The sequence below is a fragment of the Taudactylus pleione genome, unplaced genomic scaffold (genome assembly GCF_031769625.1).
Source record: "Taudactylus pleione unplaced genomic scaffold, aTauple2 ptg000155l, whole genome shotgun sequence".
In the NCBI taxonomy this organism is placed as follows: domain Eukaryota; kingdom Metazoa; phylum Chordata; class Amphibia; order Anura; family Myobatrachidae; genus Taudactylus; species Taudactylus pleione.
Window position 1 is genome coordinate 2360160 of NW_028284557.1, and position 20978 is coordinate 2381137.

General features: G+C 44.4%; 1 protein-coding gene across 1 annotated transcript in view; it reads left to right on the forward strand.

Annotated features, from left to right (window-relative positions):
- The first annotated feature begins 321 nt into the window (after positions 1–321).
- Positions 322–20978, forward strand: part of ARHGAP23 (Rho GTPase activating protein 23) — a 78560-nt gene continuing 57903 nt past the window's right edge. Inside the window, exon 1 of the mRNA XM_088474592.1 lies at positions 322–478. Coding sequence (XP_088330718.1) covers positions 425–478 — 54 coding nt within the window. The 5' untranslated portion in view covers positions 322–424. The remainder of the gene's footprint in view (positions 479–20978) is intronic.

Here is a 20978-nt window from a genome sequence, read left to right on the forward strand (position 1 = left end):
ACAGGGCACCAAAAAGTCTAGTTACGGCTCTGTACACACACATACCCTAATGTATGTACAAGTATACATGATATTTTTATGAAATCTGCATCCATCCCACTTTCGACCCCCATCCCGTTCCCATTCCATCCACTTTATCAATTTTCATTCTTTCTTCTATCTCTCTATCTCTCCCGAGTCTCCTTCCTCTTCCTCCTGTCCTTCTCTCACAGCCCCCCTCAGTGTGACAGCTCACCCCCCTCCCGGCGGCTCTGCCCTGTATCTCCCCCTCGCCTACAGCAGCAGCCTCTCTCCGGCAGGAGGGGGAGGGGAGGTCCTCTGTCATCCTGTGAGGAGGGAGAGAGAGACTTACACACACTGCGAGCCAGAGAGAGAGAGGAGGAAGGGTCCGGCCATTGCCAGGGATTCCCGGCCCCTCCACCAAATGAATGGCGTGGCTTTCTGCCTGGTGGGATCCCCGTCTTCCCCCGCCGCTCAGGTAGGAGCCGCCCGGTCCCTGGAGCCCTCAGACGTAGGCGCTGTCTAGGGTGAGGGTGGGGTTGGGGTGTTACAGGGGCCGCTCTATCTCCTAGTGCTACTATAGCCCCTCTTGCAGTTGGTGGACAGGGCCTCCTGTCTGTGTACTGGATACTTATATTGGATTATATAATAAATTTTATATATTATATTTGTAGCTCCGTCTCAGTTATATGTTACGGCAGTCATGGTGGAGGGTAGGGTATTTTATCCCCTTCCCCTAGTACATGTCTGCACGACTCACTTACACTATTCACTATGTTGTCATAGACATTACCTCCAGTATTGTACTCAAAATTACTGTAAACATCTGCACTAAATATAATGTAATAACTGCATTCTACACTGTCTACAGTGCATGTTTCTTGTATGTGTCTACACTATGTATATAAATGTTATACTAGATGTACATCAATGCATGTTAAGATTGTTCCATATACTGTACTGTTTGTAACTATTTATGTACCAGGGCATGAGCCAAATCTAATACTTGTTTTATCCATTCCCTACTCTACTGTAAGTATAATGTTTACATTATCCTAGATTTCATTGAACCAACAGGTACATACACTGGATGCAGTGTACAGGCAAATATATGTATAGACTTGGTAGTTACATACTTATGGAGATGACTGTAGATCCTAATGATTTGTACCCACATCTGTGATTTAACTGGGATATGCCTAGGCAACAAAAAGACAGACTGATCACAATGCTTCTATTTAAAATGAACCCTGGAGCAGGTAACACAGGAAGCGCTCAAAGAGCTTGTATAAATGGCACCTATACCACTGCTCTAAAGAATAAAAATAGATGATCTATCTATTCTCCATTTATACGTACAAATCCTGAGTGCTCCCCTAATTGTGCTATAGAGAGAGTCTGCACTCACACCAGAAACAACGGCTGGTGCTACCTACTGTAACCTCTCAGGATATCCAGGTAGACATGGAGAATCAAAATTAAGGGGCACTCACCAGAGCGCAATGACTGAAGCAAGGTTTTACTTCTTACAAAATCGAGTCCCTAAGTCTTTTGGTGGGCTTATGGCTGGAATTGAACTGTGTGTGTATGTATATGTGTGTTTGTATATATATATATATATATATGTGTGTGTGTGTGTGTGTGTGTATATGTGTGTGTGTGTATATATGTGTGTATATATATATATATATAGCGCAACAGGTAAGGAATGGGATATGCCTGTGCACTGGGATCTTTGTACTTTTTTCTTCCCAGTTGGTTTGTTGGTGGTCTTGAGAAACGTAATTTTTCAATTTTGTAGGTATTAAAACTTTACACTTTTCATTTGAGCTCTGGTGATTGCCCATTTATTTGGAATCTTATCTATCTATCACATTGTACGGGTCCTTTGCTTTATACTAACTCGTCTGTGACTGAGTGAAACCAAAATAAACTGGTTATGAGTAGGCCAGTTGCATTTCCCTGATCTGAGGGGAACCTTGACATATGAAGAACTTGTTTTTGTCTGCGTGCTAGGACATGTAGATGTCAGGCCTGCCTTCTCTTGGCATGTCATTCTTCATGTTTTTAGTACATTTTTGTGGTTTGAATTAAAGATCTCTGCATCATCTGATTTCACAGTATGATGTTGTCATAGCAACAGTCTGTCCCCCATCTACTAATTCTTTCACTATTCCTGCCTTACTACATGTATAGACACTTCTTATATATCTGGACTGAAATAATGTGTCCTGATTTTTAAAGGCTGCAAGACTGTTGTGGCCCTATACAGAATCCTTTTTTTTTTTTTTTTTTTTGACTGTCGCACAATAATAGTTTACAAACTAATTGGGGCAGATTAAATTATTCTGCAGCTGCACACATTTTTTTTTTTTTTTGCCATAAGAAACATTGTTTTTGCTAGTACTTCTACGGTTTGTGAGCAAAAACAAGCAAGGTTTCCTACCCGGATAGCCCATGTAGTGTTAGCGGGCAAGATTCTGCCAGCATCTTGAGGCTGATTGAATCTGCCCTCTTCATTTAGCATTTTTAATTGTATGTTTAACAATTAGGCCCACACAAAATGTGGCCCTAAATAGCTCCTTTACTTATGCCTAATGGTTTGCTAAGCACATTTCCAGGTGTACACCCACTGCTTTAAACTACCCTGAGGTCATCAGTCATTGCCTGGTTTTGCAAGTTTGCAGATACACCTGAAAATGTGAATTGAGCTAAGACTGAAAACATCATTTGAAAGTCCTTTATCCTACTACATCAGGTCCACCTATTTTAACAGGTTATACGTTTTACCAATACACTGCCACATTTAGTGTTTAATGTTATGGCTAATTGGGGTGTGTGTGTGTGTGAATGTATGTGTAATACATATATCTATCAGTGATGTGCAGTGAGGTAAATGACTGGGGAGGCACTGGCTAGTATCAGAGCCAGATTTTGAGATACATATATATACACCTGAGGGTTCATGTGGGCATTATACAAAGGTGCGGCAGTATATAGTGCTGGAAATTTAGTGTGTTTCAACCATGGGTGTGTGTGTGTGTGTGTATGTATATGTGTGTGTGTGTGTGTGTGTATATATATATATATATATATATATATATATTTTTTTTTTTATATATTTATTTAGATGGGTCCACATACATCTAGCATCCTTGTGTGTTAAAACACCCCTTCTAGTCGCGCCGTGGCGTGACTCGATAGAGGTGAGAATCTTTTTACCTTCAAATGCTTCTTATTTGCACAACTATGTGACTAGATAGCACAAGCAGCTTCTGCTGATTAAAATTATATGCAGCATGCCTATGTTCTGTGTGTGACTGCGGGTGTATCTGCATGTAAATTGCTATGTTACAGTGTCAGTGTGCGAATAAGACGCATTTGAAGGTAAAAAGACGCACAAAAAGATGCTCGGCGCTACAGAGTCACACTGAGCTCCCACGAAAGATGTATGTGGGCACATCTGTGAAATATATTATAATATAATGTGTGTATCTATGTAGCAACGGTTCGGCACTCTGACTGTAAAAAACACCAACTGTCCGGGTGCCAGTGTCTGATAAGTATAAATGTCATAGGTGTAGGTGCTTGTAAAGCTGTCCTTCACCATACTGCACTCCGGGTATAAAGAGATTTATTGAAAAAACTTTTCAGAGCGACTAGCATCCTGTCTTCAGATATACATAACTTTTATTCATGATGTGTCCCGAAGAATAATCCACAAAAAGTGGCGGGTTTTTTTTTTTTTTTTTTTTTTTTTTTTACCCCTGCAACGGTGAGAACACATTGATCCATGAGCTTATTACGATCCTATGTATTTTCGCCCGAAATATCCTATTTTTTCGTCCAAAATAATATGAGGAAAAATGGGGATTATCGGCGAAACGGGGCTTACATAAATTTTTCTGGAGAAACCGGATAATACGTATCAATCTCTACATGGTATAAAATAAAGTCCATCGTTGTGATTTATCTTTAACGGTTTAGGCAGTTTAAGCCAAGAAAGCGCTCGGATGTCCATTTCCTTCACTAAAATCATCAGTGCTCGGCTCCCTTTTGTCATATATTAATGTTACATACACCTAAACCTTCCTCGACAAATGCTCTATAGAATAGTGAAAACTGCATCAAAATCCGTCCAGTGGTTCTCGAGATTTGCCCGAGCAAACAGACAGACGGCTACCAGGGACTGTTTTATTCATTGAGTTGCTTCACTAAACTCGTTACTGCTCGGCTCCCTTTTGTCACACATTGAAGTTTCTTACACCTAAACTATCCTCGAAAAAGGATCTATGGAATAGTGAAAACTTCATCAAAATCTGTCCAGTGGTTCTTGCTTCGTTATGTGAAGAAAACAACCCGGGGGATGTGTGATGCACTGGAAACTTTGGGTCCTAGCATTCATGTGGATGTTACTTTGACACGTACCACCTACCTAAACATTATTGCAGACCAAGTACACCCTCCATGGCATTCAAGGTGATTAATTGGCCTCCAAATTCCCCAGTTCTTAATCCAATTGAGCATCTGTTGGATGTGCTGGAGAAACAAGTCCAAGCCATGGAGGCCCCACTTCGCAACTTAAGGTGTGTACACACGGAACGATAACAATATCGTTCAAATCATTTATTTTTATGCAGTGAACGACCAACGATGCGTGTTCCCGCATGAACGATAATGGTATCTATGATCGTCCGTACATGCAGGCCAACTTGCACGATACTGTCAATTTAGCCTGTTCAGAGATGTGGCAGGATGACTTCCTGGAAGGATATCTTTGAAAGATATCTTTCAAGTCGGTGGTGCAGATTGTACCGTGTGTATGCAGATTAACAGGACTTAAATGATCTGCTGCTAATGTCTTCGTGACAGACACCACAGGACACCTTCAATGGTCTTGTGGAGTCCACGTCTTGAAGGGTCAGAGCTGTTTTGGCGGCACGAGGGAGACCTACACAATATTAGGCAGGTGGTTTAAATGTTATTGCATATATATATATATATATATATATATATATTTATTATAATTTGGCACAGATATTTACTTTGTCAAGTGAGGGTGGCACTTTTTTTTTTTTTAATACCCTGTTACCCACGTTCAAGGAATACCAAGATATTATGGTTTATCAGAAAGTGCATGATTATTTATTAGCACTTATTTATATGGCACACACATATTCCACAGTGCTTTACAGAGAATATTTGGCCATTCACATCAGTCCCTGCCCCGGTGAAGCTTACAATCTATATTCCCTATCACATGCGCACACACAATACACACTAGGGCTAATTTTTGTTGGGAGCCAATTAACCTAAAAATAGTGTGGGAGGAAACCGGAGCACCCGGAGGAAACTCACGCAAGCACAGGGAGAATATACAAACTCCACATAGTTAGGGGCATAGTGGGAATCAAACCCACAACCTCAGTGCTGTGAGGCTGTAATGCCATTACACCATCTGTGCACGTCTAGAAAACCCCCCAGCTCATTAATACATTCCCCCAATAGTCATATGTGCTGCTTTCTGGCCTTCACTTTGCTGTATTACAAAGGAGATTTAGTACATTTCAGTCACTGATGACCATAGACCTGTAAACATTGAACACACATGCACACCTGTAGGCTTCCACATGCTGTAACTGAGTAAAAGTAGTAGCTTCTTTTGGGGGTGGGGGGGTTGATATTCTTTAACGGATTGAGTCCTGAAAACTATTCAATCAGATCAGTTGCCGCCATGACCTGAAGCAGGGATCTTTCAGTGTCTCTATGGTGATTTGTGTTTGCCATCTCAGGTAGTATGAGCAGAAATCAGCAAAGGCAACATTACTTTATTTGCCGGTTAGAGCATAGGCCATATCACATAAGATGATTGACTATCCCCTCCCCTCTCCCTGTTATACCCCTTTGACACTTGGTCCAATAACCCGGGTTATTATTATTATTCTCGTTTATATGGCGCCACAAGTGTTCCGCAGCGCCTTATAAAGTACATAAACTGGTTGATTAACAGTGACTTGCAGTACAGTACAATACAGGACATGGATAATATACATTGCTACATTCGCGACCATAACACCCAGATAAGCAACCAAGTGTTAGGTGCCCTGGGAGAGAGTAAGAAGTAGATGAAGGTAGAGGGCCCTGCTCATAGGAGCTTACATTCTATTGCACGTGAACGTGCAGCAATCCGGTTTACTGTGAATGTGAAAGGGCCAGGTTAAAATAAGCCAAGTTGAGCGACCTGGCATTTCAACCCTGGTTACGAGAAGGGTTAAACGCGTGTTCAACGCTGCTTGTGACGCAGTCTAAACTGGTAACCCGGGTCCCGTTCACTGCATAGGAAGAGCTGGCGCTTGGAGATGAGATCATCGTATAATGCTGTACAACATACTCTGCAAGCTGCAAAGTTCTGGCAAACTAAGGAAACTTAGGGCCTAATTCAGACCCGCTCGCAAGCGGGTCGATGGTGCGCATGCACGAGACCCTCATAGCGACAGCCAAGCTGTCGCTATGGGTCTCGCACCAAAGGGGGCGTGCTGTCGATGGTGAGTGACAGCACGCCCCCTTTGGTGGGCATGCCGGGGGCATTGCTGCCCAGACGGAGGCGTTCCCATGGGAACGCCTACCGTTTGGGGCCAGCCCCACTGACATCACTAGTGACACTAGTGATGTCAGTGGGAGTGCTTTTGGCTCTGATAGAGCCAAAAGCACTCCAGGGCAGTGGAAGTCCAAATGGATCAGGCCAAATTTCTTCATATTAAATGCAATCTCTAGTATTTAAATATCTCCTACTCTATGCTCTTTCCATCTAAGTTACATGTAGTAGTCAACGGCGAATCTAGATTCTTCCTCACTCCTCTTGAAACAGCTGCATGATTGGACCGCCATGCCCCTGGCCACTGCAACTAGCTACTGACTGACTTTCCATTCATACTGTCTACAGGACTGTGGGGGTCATTCAGACCCACTCGCAAGCGGCAGTACGCTCACAAGTGGGTCGATGTTCCCCACTGCGCATGCGCACGACGGAGGGAGCTCCGTCGTGCGCATGCGCGAGACCCGGACTGCGACAGCCAAGCTGTCGCTCCGGGTCTCGCACCAAAGGGGGCGTGCTGTCGATGGTGACTGACAGCACGCCCCCTTTGGTGGGCGTGCTGGGGGCGTGCCTGCCAGACGGAGGCGTTCCCATGGGAACGCCTACTGTCTGAAGCCGGCCCCACTGACATCACTAGTGATGTCAGTGGGAGTAATTTTGGCTCTGATAGAGCCAAAATCACTCCAGGGCTTGTGGCTGGGAGACCCTACCGCAGGGTCTCGTCGCAAGCCCGATGGTCAAGACCATCGCGACCATCTTTTTGGCCGCTCGCATAAGCTGTGGGTGGTCACCCACAGCTATGCGAGCGGCCAGGAGGCCGCTCCATTTTTAGGTAGGAGGGCCCTGATTCAGAGCGAGCGCTCTGGTCAGAGCATCCGGCTCTGAATCAGGCCCTTAGTTCCCAAATGTTATATGAACAATAAAAGCATACATATTAAAGAATTGGCCATAAAGTGGAATGTTTTGAGTTTCTTAAATTCCAAGATTTATGGATAATCCAATGAAGAGCACACGTTTATTCGATTGGTCAATGACACATAAATAATGTAAGATTAGGATTATTGTGAAAATGACACATCATAACTAGACTACTAAAGTGACATAAAAAGAAACCATTACCACCACTGTCTCATAGATAAATGTTTAAATATAAGGGGGGTACAGGGTTTACCCCGCGACCAATTGCCAGATAAACTCCCCACGGCGTGGGGAAAGGCTATTCAGTTAAATAGCCTTTTTTTCCTGCGCTGAAAAAAAAATCAGGATTCGTGTGTGGAAACAGATTGATTCAATGGTTTTTATTATTTACCGCATGCGAGCCCGATTTGAGTTTTTTTTGTTTTCTGCGGACTTTACCCCACAGCTGCAAGGTTCAGTCCGACTGTGGGGACTTGCGCGCGGGGTAATCCCCATTAATTGATAAGCTCCGATGTGGCAATTAGCACTAATTGAATACCCCCTATGAGCACTTATATTATCTTTTACAACCTGGCATCAATTTACAAGATACACGTATCAAAGTAGAGTAAGTTAAGAAGTTTATTTATTCTATTCTATACTTCTACCCAGTTTAGATTTTGTCTCCTGAAAGCGTTAATGGTTTGCAGCTACACTTTGTTCAGTAGCTTGCTTTACAAAGGGTTAAAGGGGCAAATTAACATTTTTGTTGACCTTTTAAAGTTACACGTGTGTTTCAGACATGCCATGCTCTTACTGAATGGAATTGTTTATTGGGTGTAAAGTCTTATAGTTTCTATTAAGGAGGTGTTACAATTCTTACATGGTGGGTCTGATTCGTATGGGGGTGGAGCATGGGCGATGATGGGCAGCGTTGCAGAAAACGGGGGCATGTTGCAGCCAGTGGCTGCGTCCTTTGATGCAGCATCACTGGTTAGTCCAGTGTGAATTCTCCGGTCATGTTGAGTAACCTGAGGGTTGTTCAGATCGATATTCACGCAGATGATCCGATGTTGCATCCTCTGACTCAGCAGCAGATCAGAAAGGCCGGCATTAGGCGTCTATGTAAGCAAGATTCTTCCCACTGCATTAGCATAGTATAACACAGCCGATGCGTCTTGTGATTGGCATACATCTTGGAAGCAGACCCTCAGCTAGCAAAAGTGATCCTTGCATTGCCAGTTTGAAAATTGGATCTAATCTCTGTGGAATATATTTACTAAAGCTTCTAGAACACACAAGTGGTGATGTTGCCCATAGCAACCAATCAGATTTTGTGTTTCAGTTTCTAGAATGCTATAGAGAAATGATAGCTAGAGTCTGGTTGCTATGGGTAACATCACCACTTGTCTATTTTAGAAGCTTTAGTAAATCTACCCTTGTGTGTTTATTAGTAGTCCTGTTTCTCCCGTTTGCGTACCAGCAGGTGGGTCTTTGTTTGTTTGTTTGTTTGTTTGGGCTCTGTTACATAGTAAGCTGAAGAGGAGTATTTTAAAACTATGGTGTCTGTTTATCAAGCAGGTATCACCCATTTTTCTGGTGTTATTGCTGTAAATAAAGGTTATCTGCTTTTCTCACTATTTAACAAGAGGGATGCTGCTTATAAATCACTACTTTCTCCTGTGGCCCCTCAGTTTTTACTATAATCTACTATTTATGAGGACTGTGAAGTGAGATCAGGTTGTTCCTATGAGTTTCCTGCACATGCATGACTGTTTTGGTTCACTCTTGTGCATTACCGAACTTCATCAAGTCATGAAAGAATGTCCGGTAGACTTCGTAGTCTGCGTTACACTGACTGCAGAAGGTAATACTAGACCGTCTGAGAGGTGGTCTTTCACACCATCTCTCCGGGGTATGTAATATTGATGAATTGCGGCTGTACAACACTCAGAATCACTTCAGCATAGAATGATACAGAATGTAAAGCACTGCAGCAAAAAAAAGAAAAATAGCAAATAGACCCCTATGCATCAATGCAACTGCACCCAGAGACTAGTTTACTCAGTAGGGCTCCTCATGTTAAGTGATGCATAGTTGCACTGGATGTGGGGACCACTTTGTGCTTTCAGGCTATAGTGCATGTGTCAGTCTGCCCTGAAGTTCCACTAACCCAATGTTTCCCAAACCCAGTGCTTATGGCACCCTAACAGTGCATATATTCCATATTTCCTTACTGGAGCACAGGTGTATTTATTACTGACTGTCGCATTTAAAAAAAATCCACAGATGGTACTAATTCTTAATTCTGTGCGGTGACCTGGAAATATGCACGGTTAGGGTTCCCTGAAGAAGAGTAACACTGGAATCACCCAATTCACACTCCGTAAAGACAATCATCTACAACCGTAACATAGACTTATGGGGGGGGGGGGGAGCGATTTGCTAGTTTTGGGCGCAGCAATAATTAATGGGTGCCCACTGTAGCAATTCAACTGTTTTTGGGCACCCATCACTTATCGCGCTTGTCGTGCCCAATTAAACAGGGTTTAGCCATGTATAGTGGCTAAACCCGACAAGTCCTATTTAGGGCGACCAAACCACTGACTTTTTTCGCACATTACTGCTCTCCTTCTCAGGTGAGGGCAAGCTGAAATGACAGCGCTGGCTCCCGATGGGTGCCCAGCACTGACAGCCATCGCCGCTAAGAATTTAATTGGCCCCATGGTGTCTGTGGTGTAGTATACAATTTAACATATATATGTTGTGTTCACTTTTGTGGTTATTGCGCTCTCCCTTTGGACTTTATATTTAGCAATGTTGAATTGTATCTCATTGCACAATAGTATATTTAAGAGTGCAGGGATATGGTAAGTGAGCTGTGGGGAAGGTTCAGTAAATGGTGTGAGAATACGGAGCATTCCCCTAGAAGAGCCGGCAGACAGGATGGCATTGCGGGTTAAGGGGCTTAGGGGAGCGAGTTTGTAAACCTGGGCATATGGTGTATGCAACTCCTCTGGAATAGTAGAGCTGTGTGGTTGTAGTTTGTGTGTTTTCGTGTAGGTTTACTACACTATGCAGCAATTATGTCATTGTGTAAATTAGAACTTTGCCTAGAGCGGATCTTATTTGTTTAGTAAACATTTGAGTCATCTGTATATTATTATGTAAATCTGTTCTCTTTGCTGTATTTTATGATATCTTTCTTGGCCATACGTTGTCTCTGTTGGCTAAGATTTTGCACTTACAGTGTGTATCAAGTGTCTATTTCCCTATAGATTGGAAGTTTACAAGCAGAGCCCCATTACCTCCTTGTCTGTCTGTGTCTCATTACCCAGGCCTTCCAAATTGTAAATTGCAATTGAATATGCTGGAGCTATATAAATAAATTTAATTTATGAATACCAAGAAATGTACATCTCACAAACAGCATAGCTTTGTAAGATCTATTCAAAACCACAAGACGTTTGTACATGTGTATGCATTCAAATATGCAGAGGAGGAATGTTATCTGCTTGTAAACAACCATGGTTCTCAAACATGTTTTGACTGACTGGGAATTCAGTTCAGCACAAGGTGCCTCTGAGATGTCCAGATGCACACCTCATCCTGTATTATGGGAGACAATCGGCGCTCATTTTCCTACGCACCTCTGTTGGAAGCGAATGAAAATGAGCGAAGTTACTGGCTGTGAAATTCCTTTGTCCGCCTGTTCTGGAAGCACTTTGATGCTATTGCAGAGATTTGAATCCCCTCCCCCTTCTCGTCTGGTATTGTGTATTGTTCTCTGACTCCATATATTTAGAAGTTTTGCGATGGTGTAAGCATTTCATATTTCTGTTGCTGAGCTGAGCAAATCCAGGGAGCCAATGCTCCATAGTTGCCTTCTCCTAAAATTTCTGTCAGACTAACAAATTTTGGCTAGTACCCCTGGCTACCAGTAGAAAAGTTACAAAAAGTTACACTCCCGCACAGGTCCGCCATCAGAAATTTTGGGGCCTTGTACTGACAAAATGGGCAGCCCTTCCCCCGGGGGGGAAATAGGGCGGAGCTGCACCGGAGGATGGGACATCAATTGGTGCGTAAAAATTCTCAAAGTTTGGGCTGTGGTTGTTATTATGATATGTCAATCTATCATATTTGAAACTATACGAGAGAAAACTGCTGTAAATTCTCACACACACACAAAACAAGAATCTATATAGGAATGCAATGTTGATTGTATATTATTTAGAAAAAGCCAGAGCCACATAAAATACACTGAAAAAACAGATCCACATAAACATCCAGCAGGAAGGGGAAATGCAGGAGAGTGGGAGCTGTACCTACTGGGGGCACAGGGATGGCTAGACATGGTTTGGGGTGGCACAGGGCAGAGAAGGATGGCTGGACTAGGGGGTACACGGCAGGGGCGGCTGGCTGGACTGGGGGGGGAGACAGGACAGGGAAGGCTGAACTAGGGGGGGAGGCACAGGAGAAGGAAGGAAGGTAGGTTGGACTGGGGGGAGCGGCAGGGAAGGCTGGCTGGATTACGGGGGGGGTCAAGTCTTTTTGAAGATGAAACACGTTGAGTCCAACATATTTTTCAGTAGCAAGGAAGGGTTATTTTTATTTACAATTCAGAATCTGTAGGTACCACACTTGGGCCCTCATTCAGAGCCGTACGCTCTGAGCAGAGCGCACGCTCTGCATGAGGGCCGGGCTCCATTTTCATGGAGCGTCCTCCTGGACGCTCGTATAGCTGTGGGTCACCACCCACAGGCTATACGAGCGTGCATTTTGATGGCCGCGATGGTCGTGACCATCGCGACCATCGAAATTGCGAGCCGGAGCCTGCGGTTGAGGTTTTCAACCGCAAGCTCCGGAGTGATTTTGGCTCTATCAGAGCCAAAATCACTCCCACTGACATCACTAGTGATGTCAGTGGGCCGGCTTCTGACGGGAGGCGTTCCCGTGGGAACGCCCCCGTCAGGGAGGCACGCCCTCCAAAGGGGGCGTGCTGTCAATCAACATTGACAGCACGCCCCCTTTGATCGGACACAACGAGCGAAGGAAAGTCCTTCGCTCGTCGTGTCTGGCGCATGCGCACGACGGAGCTCCCTCCGTCGTGCGCATGCTCAGTGCAGACCATCGACCCACTTGCGAGCGGACAGCCGCTCGCGAGTGGGTCTGAATCAGGCCCTTGATATCTTAATAGATGCAACAGTTCATGTCACATGATTTCCATAAATTTTTTATTTCAAAGTTATGGTAGCCTTAAATATCTCATTCTGATTTCCCTCAGAAAAGAATTAGACAGCCTTTAGCTGGACAGTGAGCCTGATTCACTATGGATTGCTACTGCAATCGCAGTTGCGATTACGCATGCAGTGCTGCTGCGAAAATATGCTAATGTCTGCAATTGCAAAGCCTGCATAAAGACGCCCACTACCGCTCACATCTGTAAAACCTTGCAGACCTGCGTATACATCGGTACCATCAAGTAACATCGGCCCCTTACGCACAATTACAGCAACCCTGACCTGTCTCCGAAATTACAACTCTCGTCGCACGCAGTGAGTACTAAAGCTGCGTATGCCATCGCAGTGGCTAATTTATGCGTGCCCAAGTAATGGCGTTCAAACAGACTGGCACGCCTGCATTTTTCCGACCAGTTCCACGTCATCACCCCCAAACGCTGACGTCCAGTCACTCACTCTGCAATGGCTTTCTTTCTGCATGCGCACTGCAATGTATATGCAGCACACCATCGACTGATCTGCAGATGTGATTGCAATTGTGATCCATGCTGAATCAGGCCCAGTGTTGTGGAAGTGCAGCCAGATGCTTGCAGAGCATGCTGGGACGTCTAGGTAACAGCTGGTTGCTTAAACCTGTCTCAGTAGCTAACCACAGCAATGCTTAGGAAAACCTAATCCACAATGCCCAGTGGTTTTTCTGTATGCAGTTTCTAAATAAGCAACATTTGTTCTGTGAAAAGTGTTGTGCTAATGATTTTAACCTATGTTATAATATATTATACAGTTGTTGAGGTCTACAGAAAAGCAAAGTGTCTGCTCTCCCCAGCTATATTTTGAAGACTCAGGACCTGATTGAGAGATGGACGCAATGGCGATTCCTTACGCAGATCCATCGTTTGTTTGCCATCGCGCATGCATATAAGTCGCACTTTGCGTGCTCTGCGATCGCATTGCGATTATCGACGCACATAGGAATACATTGCAGTGATTGACAGGTTGTCAGCGTTTGGGAGTGGTAACGGGGGGTGGTCAGAGAAACGCAGGCGTGCCTGTACGTTTAAACGCTGTTTCATGGGCGTGCATAAATTAGCCGCTGCGAGTGCATATGCAGCATGAGAGGAGAGCTGCTGAGTCTGCGGCTGGTCAGACCTGCCGCAAGGGCAAGATGGCCACTCAATGTGCATCTATGTTACCGATATTTACGCAGGTATGTGTCGTCGCACACAGGTAAGGCAGCTGTGGGTGTCTTTATGCTCGGGTGGTCTTTGCAAACATTAGCATATTTTCGCAGCTGCTGTGCGTACAAAAGCGCAGCTGTGATCGCATTAGCGTCCGTCTCTGAATCTGGACCTCATTTTTCAAAAGAGATTAAAGGAGTATTACAGTGGCAGATGTGTGACATACATGTTTTCCTGTTGAATAAAATGAGGGTAACCTACTTCAGTGTCTGAGAAAGGCTTTTGTCATAAGTTATTGCTTGAGAGTAGCAGATTTCTTCCCTGATAGAGTAGCTATTTGGTGGTGCAGTTTAGTGCTCTTTAGTGCTAAATTGTAATTGTAGTTTAGCAGGTCCCACTTATTAATAAATGCACATAACAATAACACCCTAAATGACGTTTGGAGCTGCAGCAAATATGACACATGAAATCTGTCACAATCTTACCGAACTATAATTCCCAGCATTAAAGTTTACAGGAATGAGGTCTATATGCAACATGCACAACAACAATTTCCATCGCTTTGTAAAAACCACCCTGCAATCTGTGCCATTTGCTCTTGTTTGTTTTACTTGTTGTCTCAAAGGAAACCTAAGCGAACGTATGTCAGGCTTAATTACCTTTACCAAATGCACAGCTTATCTTGCCTCTGTTCTTTGATGTGTGCAATTGTATTCTTCTTAGTATTCATAAGAAAGAAAACAACGGAATAATTGCAGTATTGTCATAATATCTGGGAAATACTTTGACACAGTTTCCGTCCCATTTATAGAGCACAAGGAGAGCAATGCTGTAATGTAAACTGTTGTAGCCAGCACTTACATATGCAATGCTTTACACAGTCTGTTGCTTTTACTCTGCTTTTGGGCAGAAAAGCTGGTCCACAGGGCTGGATTAAGGTTTGTGGGGCCCCAGAGCAAGTAACTAGTTGGTGCCCCTACTAATAAAATTGTTAATAATATAGGAAGTGATGTTATTAAAAAAGTATAATATGTAAATAAGCCATAGTGTGTTAAACACACTGTAGTGGGCCCCAAATAGAATCCCAGTTCAAATATGACACGGTACCCCCCATGCAGGTGATGTAGCTATGTATGGGGACCCCAGGGCTACTGCTGGTTCATACAGATGAAGCTGAAGCTTAATGTTTTGTTTAACATTGAGCTGGTTCATACAAAACCTAAAACAAAAACCTTTCCAAGAATGTCTACAGCACTTTTCAAGAAGTATATCCACCTAAATTACGCTTTTTATCCAACACCCATACTCTCCCCGATCACCAGAAATTATGTAGGGGGAAGGGGGATCTATGCCAAGTTGAGAACGCCTCTTCATTTGTTGCCAGCTATTGTCCACATGTTGGGAAACTTCGAGGTTCAAACTGTTCTGGTTTCATTTGTAAAATGGGTGCTGACTGCATAGCTACATGGTTTCTCTGTTGGTGCGCGATTGGCAGGTGGGGAAAGGATCTCCAACCTGCTAAGGTCTTTGGTATGTTCTTCTACCTAGGGGAGGGAGAGGTTTGTTGGGTAAAAATGAGAAGAAAATGTTCTCTTAGTTGGAGTTACTCTCCCTGTGCAGAACATTCCTTAGGAAATGAACAACTATACATAGAAGGCGTCTGTCTGTTTGTTTGGGCTAATCTCAAGAACCACTGTACGGATTTTGATGCAGGTTTCACTATTCTATAGAACATTTGTTGGGGAAGGTTTAGGTGTAGGAAACATTAATGTTTGACAAAAGGGAGACGAGCAGTGTCCATTTTAGCGAAGCAAGTCAGAAAAAATGGCCATCCGAGCGCTTCTTGTCTTCCAATTTCCTGTAAGAGATGTCTTTGCCATGACAATAAATAAAGCACAGGGACAGACACAACTTGGCTGGAGTTGACCTAAGTGGAGACTGACCAACCTTACGTGGCCCTTTTGAGTGTCCTGCAAAAAAGAAGGGGTCTATTCATGTGGATCTGCGGTTCAGAATTGTTACTCATTACTATTGATTGCATCAGTGCGATGCCATCTATACATTTTGCTAAGTAGCAATACATATACCCTGACTTGTTTGCAGAAGCGATGAGGTAAATCCGGGCCAGGTGTAGCCGTCCGGTCTCCTTTTTTTTTTTTTTTTTTTTCCTTTCCTGTTCCACGCATGCGACATTTTGAACTTCTCACTGCGCATGTGTCTGGCAGCTCCCGCCTAAGAGCGAGGCGGTAGTGGGGGCAGCGGGCAGTCAGCAGCAGGGCCGTAGAGAGCCTGCCCAGGTCCGGTTACTCTCGGGGACATGGCTTAATTGCGGGAGACATGGCCACACACCCCTTAGAAAAAAAAGGATTGCGCGCCAATGAGGGGTTGCTGTGAGCCCCTCAGCCAGGGACAAATTCATGGGGGACGCAATCCGCACAGGCAGAGGAGAGGACACTGCTTCCCCTGCCCCATCGCAGCCCAGCGCATGCTGCTGTGTGCAGGGCTGCTGACAGGTAAGAGGGAGGTACGGGGGCGTCTGACCCGGGCCGCTGCCAGGCACCTTCAACAAGCCTGGGTAATTAGTACACGCTCCCCTCCCCACTCAGCACCCCTGGTTAGTGATGACCTGGCATATGCATATTTTGGGTCACCTAATACATAGTGGCAGGGTTGGGGGCAGAGAGCAAGCTGGCAGTGGCCAGTCAGCAAAACATTGCGGCACATACAGTTAAGAGCGGCATAGCTCTGCAGAGCAAAAGAGACGCCTTTACGGAAGATAGCTGGGGGAATTGTGGGGAGTGGAGGCTCCCACTGGAGAACAGAGGAGACCTAGTAAGGTCTTTATTGTTTCTTTGTTAAACCGTCATAGGGCCGTATTGAATTTTAAAAGTCACGTTTGGTGAAAAGCGTTCGGGGTGCTAACCTTTCGCGTATAAAGCCGCGTATCCACTAGCAGATATTAATGAGCGATTGCCCATTTACGACATCATAATCATGCAATCGTTCACTATAATGTTGTAAACGACAAGCGATGCGCGCTCCCGCTGGTCGTTTCCTACATCAATCATCGGCTGAACATGCCAGTCAATCTGCCGATAACGACAGATTGACCAATGTTCAGGGATGATGGAGGGTGCCTACACTGAACGACTAATCGTTCTGTGTAGGAACTGCAAGGGATGGGGAATGGCGGTAGGATTATGATGTCTTAATCGTACTGTCGTTACCTCAACTGCTAGTGGTTGTGCGCCTTAAGTGCGTATCGCGCTATCCAGTTGCCGGAGTTTTTGCTTGTGCAAAATCTCCATAGGCAGAAGCTGGTGAAAAGTTTTTCCCATCTACGATCAGGTGATAAAATGTGCAAAATCCCGTTTTGTGGGGACTTGGTTCAGAACCCTTTGGACACCCCTCACCCCCGATTGACTAATTAGGCAAAAATAATTTTCTCATTATCCTAATTCCCCCCAATAATGACATGTCATTTTCGGGGTGAAAATGTAAAAAGTGTTGGAAAACGGGTTTAAATTAATGGGTCAGGTACTTTGGGGTGCTGTATGGTTGGGGCTGGTGTTTTTAGGATTGCAGTTGGCTGCAGCAGGTGTATTTTTAACATTTTATAAACGGCACTTTATAGACACAAAATTGTACTAGCACCCATATTAATTTACCCCCAATTTTACAGCAATTATTTAAACAAAAAAAAATAAGCTTTTTATCATTTTTCCACACTTAGGCAAATATGCGTATAACAGCCACTTGACTCAATTTAAGAATCCAAAATACTTTTATTAGGGCTATTAATACACTGCTATATTGATTTCCAGTGTCAGTTAGGCTTTTTATGGGATACAGACTGATTTCCCCAAAATGTGCTGTACTTTTCACTTGTTTCGCCATGTGCAATCATCTCACACATGCGTTTTCGTGTATATTGTAATTGGATAGGGCGAAAAGCGGGAGCGCGCATTGCAAAAATAAGCGAAAAGGTCGCATCAAAACTGGCGACTGGGGCAAAAACTTTGCCCTACTAACGCTTTTCGCCAAACGCAACTTTTCGCACCTAATTGAATCCAGCCCATGGTCTGCTGGCAAATACACTAGAAAAGGAAAACTAAAAATCAATAAAATCCCCCCTCTCCATTAAAAATCCAATAGAAAACCCTCCCACACTACAAATGACTGATGTGAAATTGAGAAATAGGGAATTGCCTGGGGCTCCCCTTATTTGCCAGTCAGTCACAACCGGTTTCTCCTACTGTGTGCTTGTGATTGGATGACAATGAAGGGGCGGTCCAGAGGAATTATTTTCTGTAAGCGTGGTGGTAACAGATTTTATTAAGGAGATAAAATTTTTTAAGTGAAACATTATTTGCACATTTTTTTTCTCTAGGTATAATTGGCTTGGTTCTTAGCAACTCCTTTCATTCCAAGTGTCCCAGTCTTGTATCCTTCAGTACGGAGTGAGGGTGAGCACCTTGATGTGTGCTGGGTGGACTGTCATGGTATACACTGGGGAAAACTGCTTTTCTGTGCGTCTCTACTAGTGTATGACTTCCTTTTACTGTAAATCTTTCATAATTGTGCAGCACTGCGTAAAATGTTGTAAATACTGTGTAGGGAATATAGCCAAATAATCACATGTACTTCATGTAAACTGTATTTGCTCATTGTCATCGCAGATAATACTGTAGTAAACAATATAAACAGGGTAGGCAAGAATGTGATACACATAATACACTAGTGTTGGGATCACATGGGAATCCTGTGAGCAGGCACACAGCGTGGGATGTTTGTAGTAAGTATGTCCCCTGACATAGGGAGGAGGCTGGATAGACCAGGGGAGAGGATAGCAGAAAGGAAGGTGGTAAACCTGCTACTAACATCCTGTGCTGACTCCACAGGAACCTGTAGCCTGCACTGCCCCTTCCTGCTCTGACATAGGAATTTCATTCACATTAGTGAGGAATGGATGTCACTTACCTACATGCTCCCTTCAGCATTATAGAGTGTGGGCTGCCAGAAAAGGTTATCCAGTTTTTCCTTCTCAAATGCGGACCTGTTAGTTATGTGCAGCGTGGCGTCCATATACATGTTTGTTAGACTGTCGGCTCATACGGAATAGCCTGCTTTATTTAGTCTTTATAATACATAGCATTGCAATTTTGGACATCTTTGTTGTTGGGAAATGGTATAGTTGATGCTTTATTATATAAATGTATGTTTCCTAAGAGTGCACATAAACACCCCAGATTCAAACACCTTATCCACTGAATTGAAAATTCCGGGTTATTTCACATGAACGCGCAACATTCCAGGATTGTTGTAACTGGAAACTGCTGCAACTTGGTCAAGTCACCCGGGGATCCTTCCCGGGTACCTAGCAGGGTTTTACTCGGGAAGGACTTGGGTGAGCTGCAGTGGGTCCCATTTACAGCACGGGGAGAGCCGCACATTCCGGCGCAAGGAGATAATGTCATCTTCAAGCGCTGGCACTGCACTCCTTTTTTTGCAGTGCCGGAGAGGGGCGTGCTGTCAGCCCGACGCAAAGCTTGGAGGGTGCGCAATCAGTGTGATCGCTTCCCCCCACAGATAGGAGACTGCTGCAGCTGCGAGCAGTCTCCCACTGCAGCCCAGCAGACAGCAGCGTGTGCTGGGCTGCTGTGGGGTAGGTGACGCTGAACTCGGGCCCCTCCAGCAGCCCGGACCTGGGTAATTGCCCCCCCCCCCTCGGTGCCCCTGCTAGTGTGCCGCTGGGCACTGCGGTGGAAAAGTGGTCTATCCGGGTGGAAAAGCTGTATTATTTGACTGTCAACTTTTGAATTTCTCTGACTTAACTGCTCAAATGATGGCGCTGGTGAGATATGAAATGAGACTGTGAAGTGTGTGCACTAAGGCTCTGAATCAGGGCGTTTTTTTTTTTTTTTTTTATGGAGCTGCTTCCTGGCCGCTTGCATTGCCCAGAGCTAATGCGAGCGGCCAGGATGGTGGTCACGATGGTCAAGACCATCGCGACCATCGGGCTTGTGGCGAGACCCTTGTGGTAGGGTCTCGTGGCCGCAAGCCCCAGAGAGCTTTCGGCTCAAACAGATGGGAACGCCTCCGTCTGGGCAGCCACCCCCTGACCCGCCCACCAAAGGGGGCATGCTGTCACTCAACATCGACAGCACGCCCCCTTTGGTGCGAGACCCGGAGCAACGTATTGCCCGTCGCTATCCGGGTCTCACGCATGTGCACGACAGAGCCGGCTCCGTCGTGCACATGCGCTCTGGGCCACCATCGACCCATTTGCGAGCGCTCAGCGCTTGCGACCGGGTCTTGAAAATACAGAGAAGAGCGAAAACTTGTAGAAATGCCGTAGTTGGTATTAACTTTTATTACTAGATCATTTCACAAACTAAATTAAGTAATGTTTTATTCTTTAGATTGTAAGTTTGTGAGCAGGACCCTCATACCTATTTTGTTTTTGTCTGTTATTACCTAGTCTAGTTTTATTACTATTTTGTTCCTAATTGTAAAGCGCAATGTACAGTGCATCCGGGAAGTATTCACAACGCTTCACTTTTTCCACATTTATGTTACAGCCTTATTCCAAAATGGAATAAATTCATTTTTGTCATAACAAAATGTGGAAATGGTGAAGCGTTGTGAATACTTTCCGGATGCACTGTAATATGCTGGTGCTGTATAAGTAAATATTTATAATATATGGTTGCATTTTATTTGAAATATTAACCCTAGAACACCAACTGGATAATTTTGTCAGTTTGTGTTTTGATGTGTCAGGCTTTAAAGGGTTAAGAAAGCAGCTCATCACCCACACCTATTATTTTTAATTGTCAGAAATTGGGGGGTTACACAGGGCTTGATGGCCTTCTAACTAGTTATGCTGCTAGTGTAATACTATTCAGTATAGCTCAGCCAACATCTGCAGATACCTGGTTAGGCACATTTGAGGTGGGAGGGGCTAGTTCAACACATAATTAATATCAGCATCTAATTGTTTATAAGTACTATAGAGTAATGATGCCAGGCTTCGGTCACGGTGATGGTTGAAAGTATTTGGTCTCG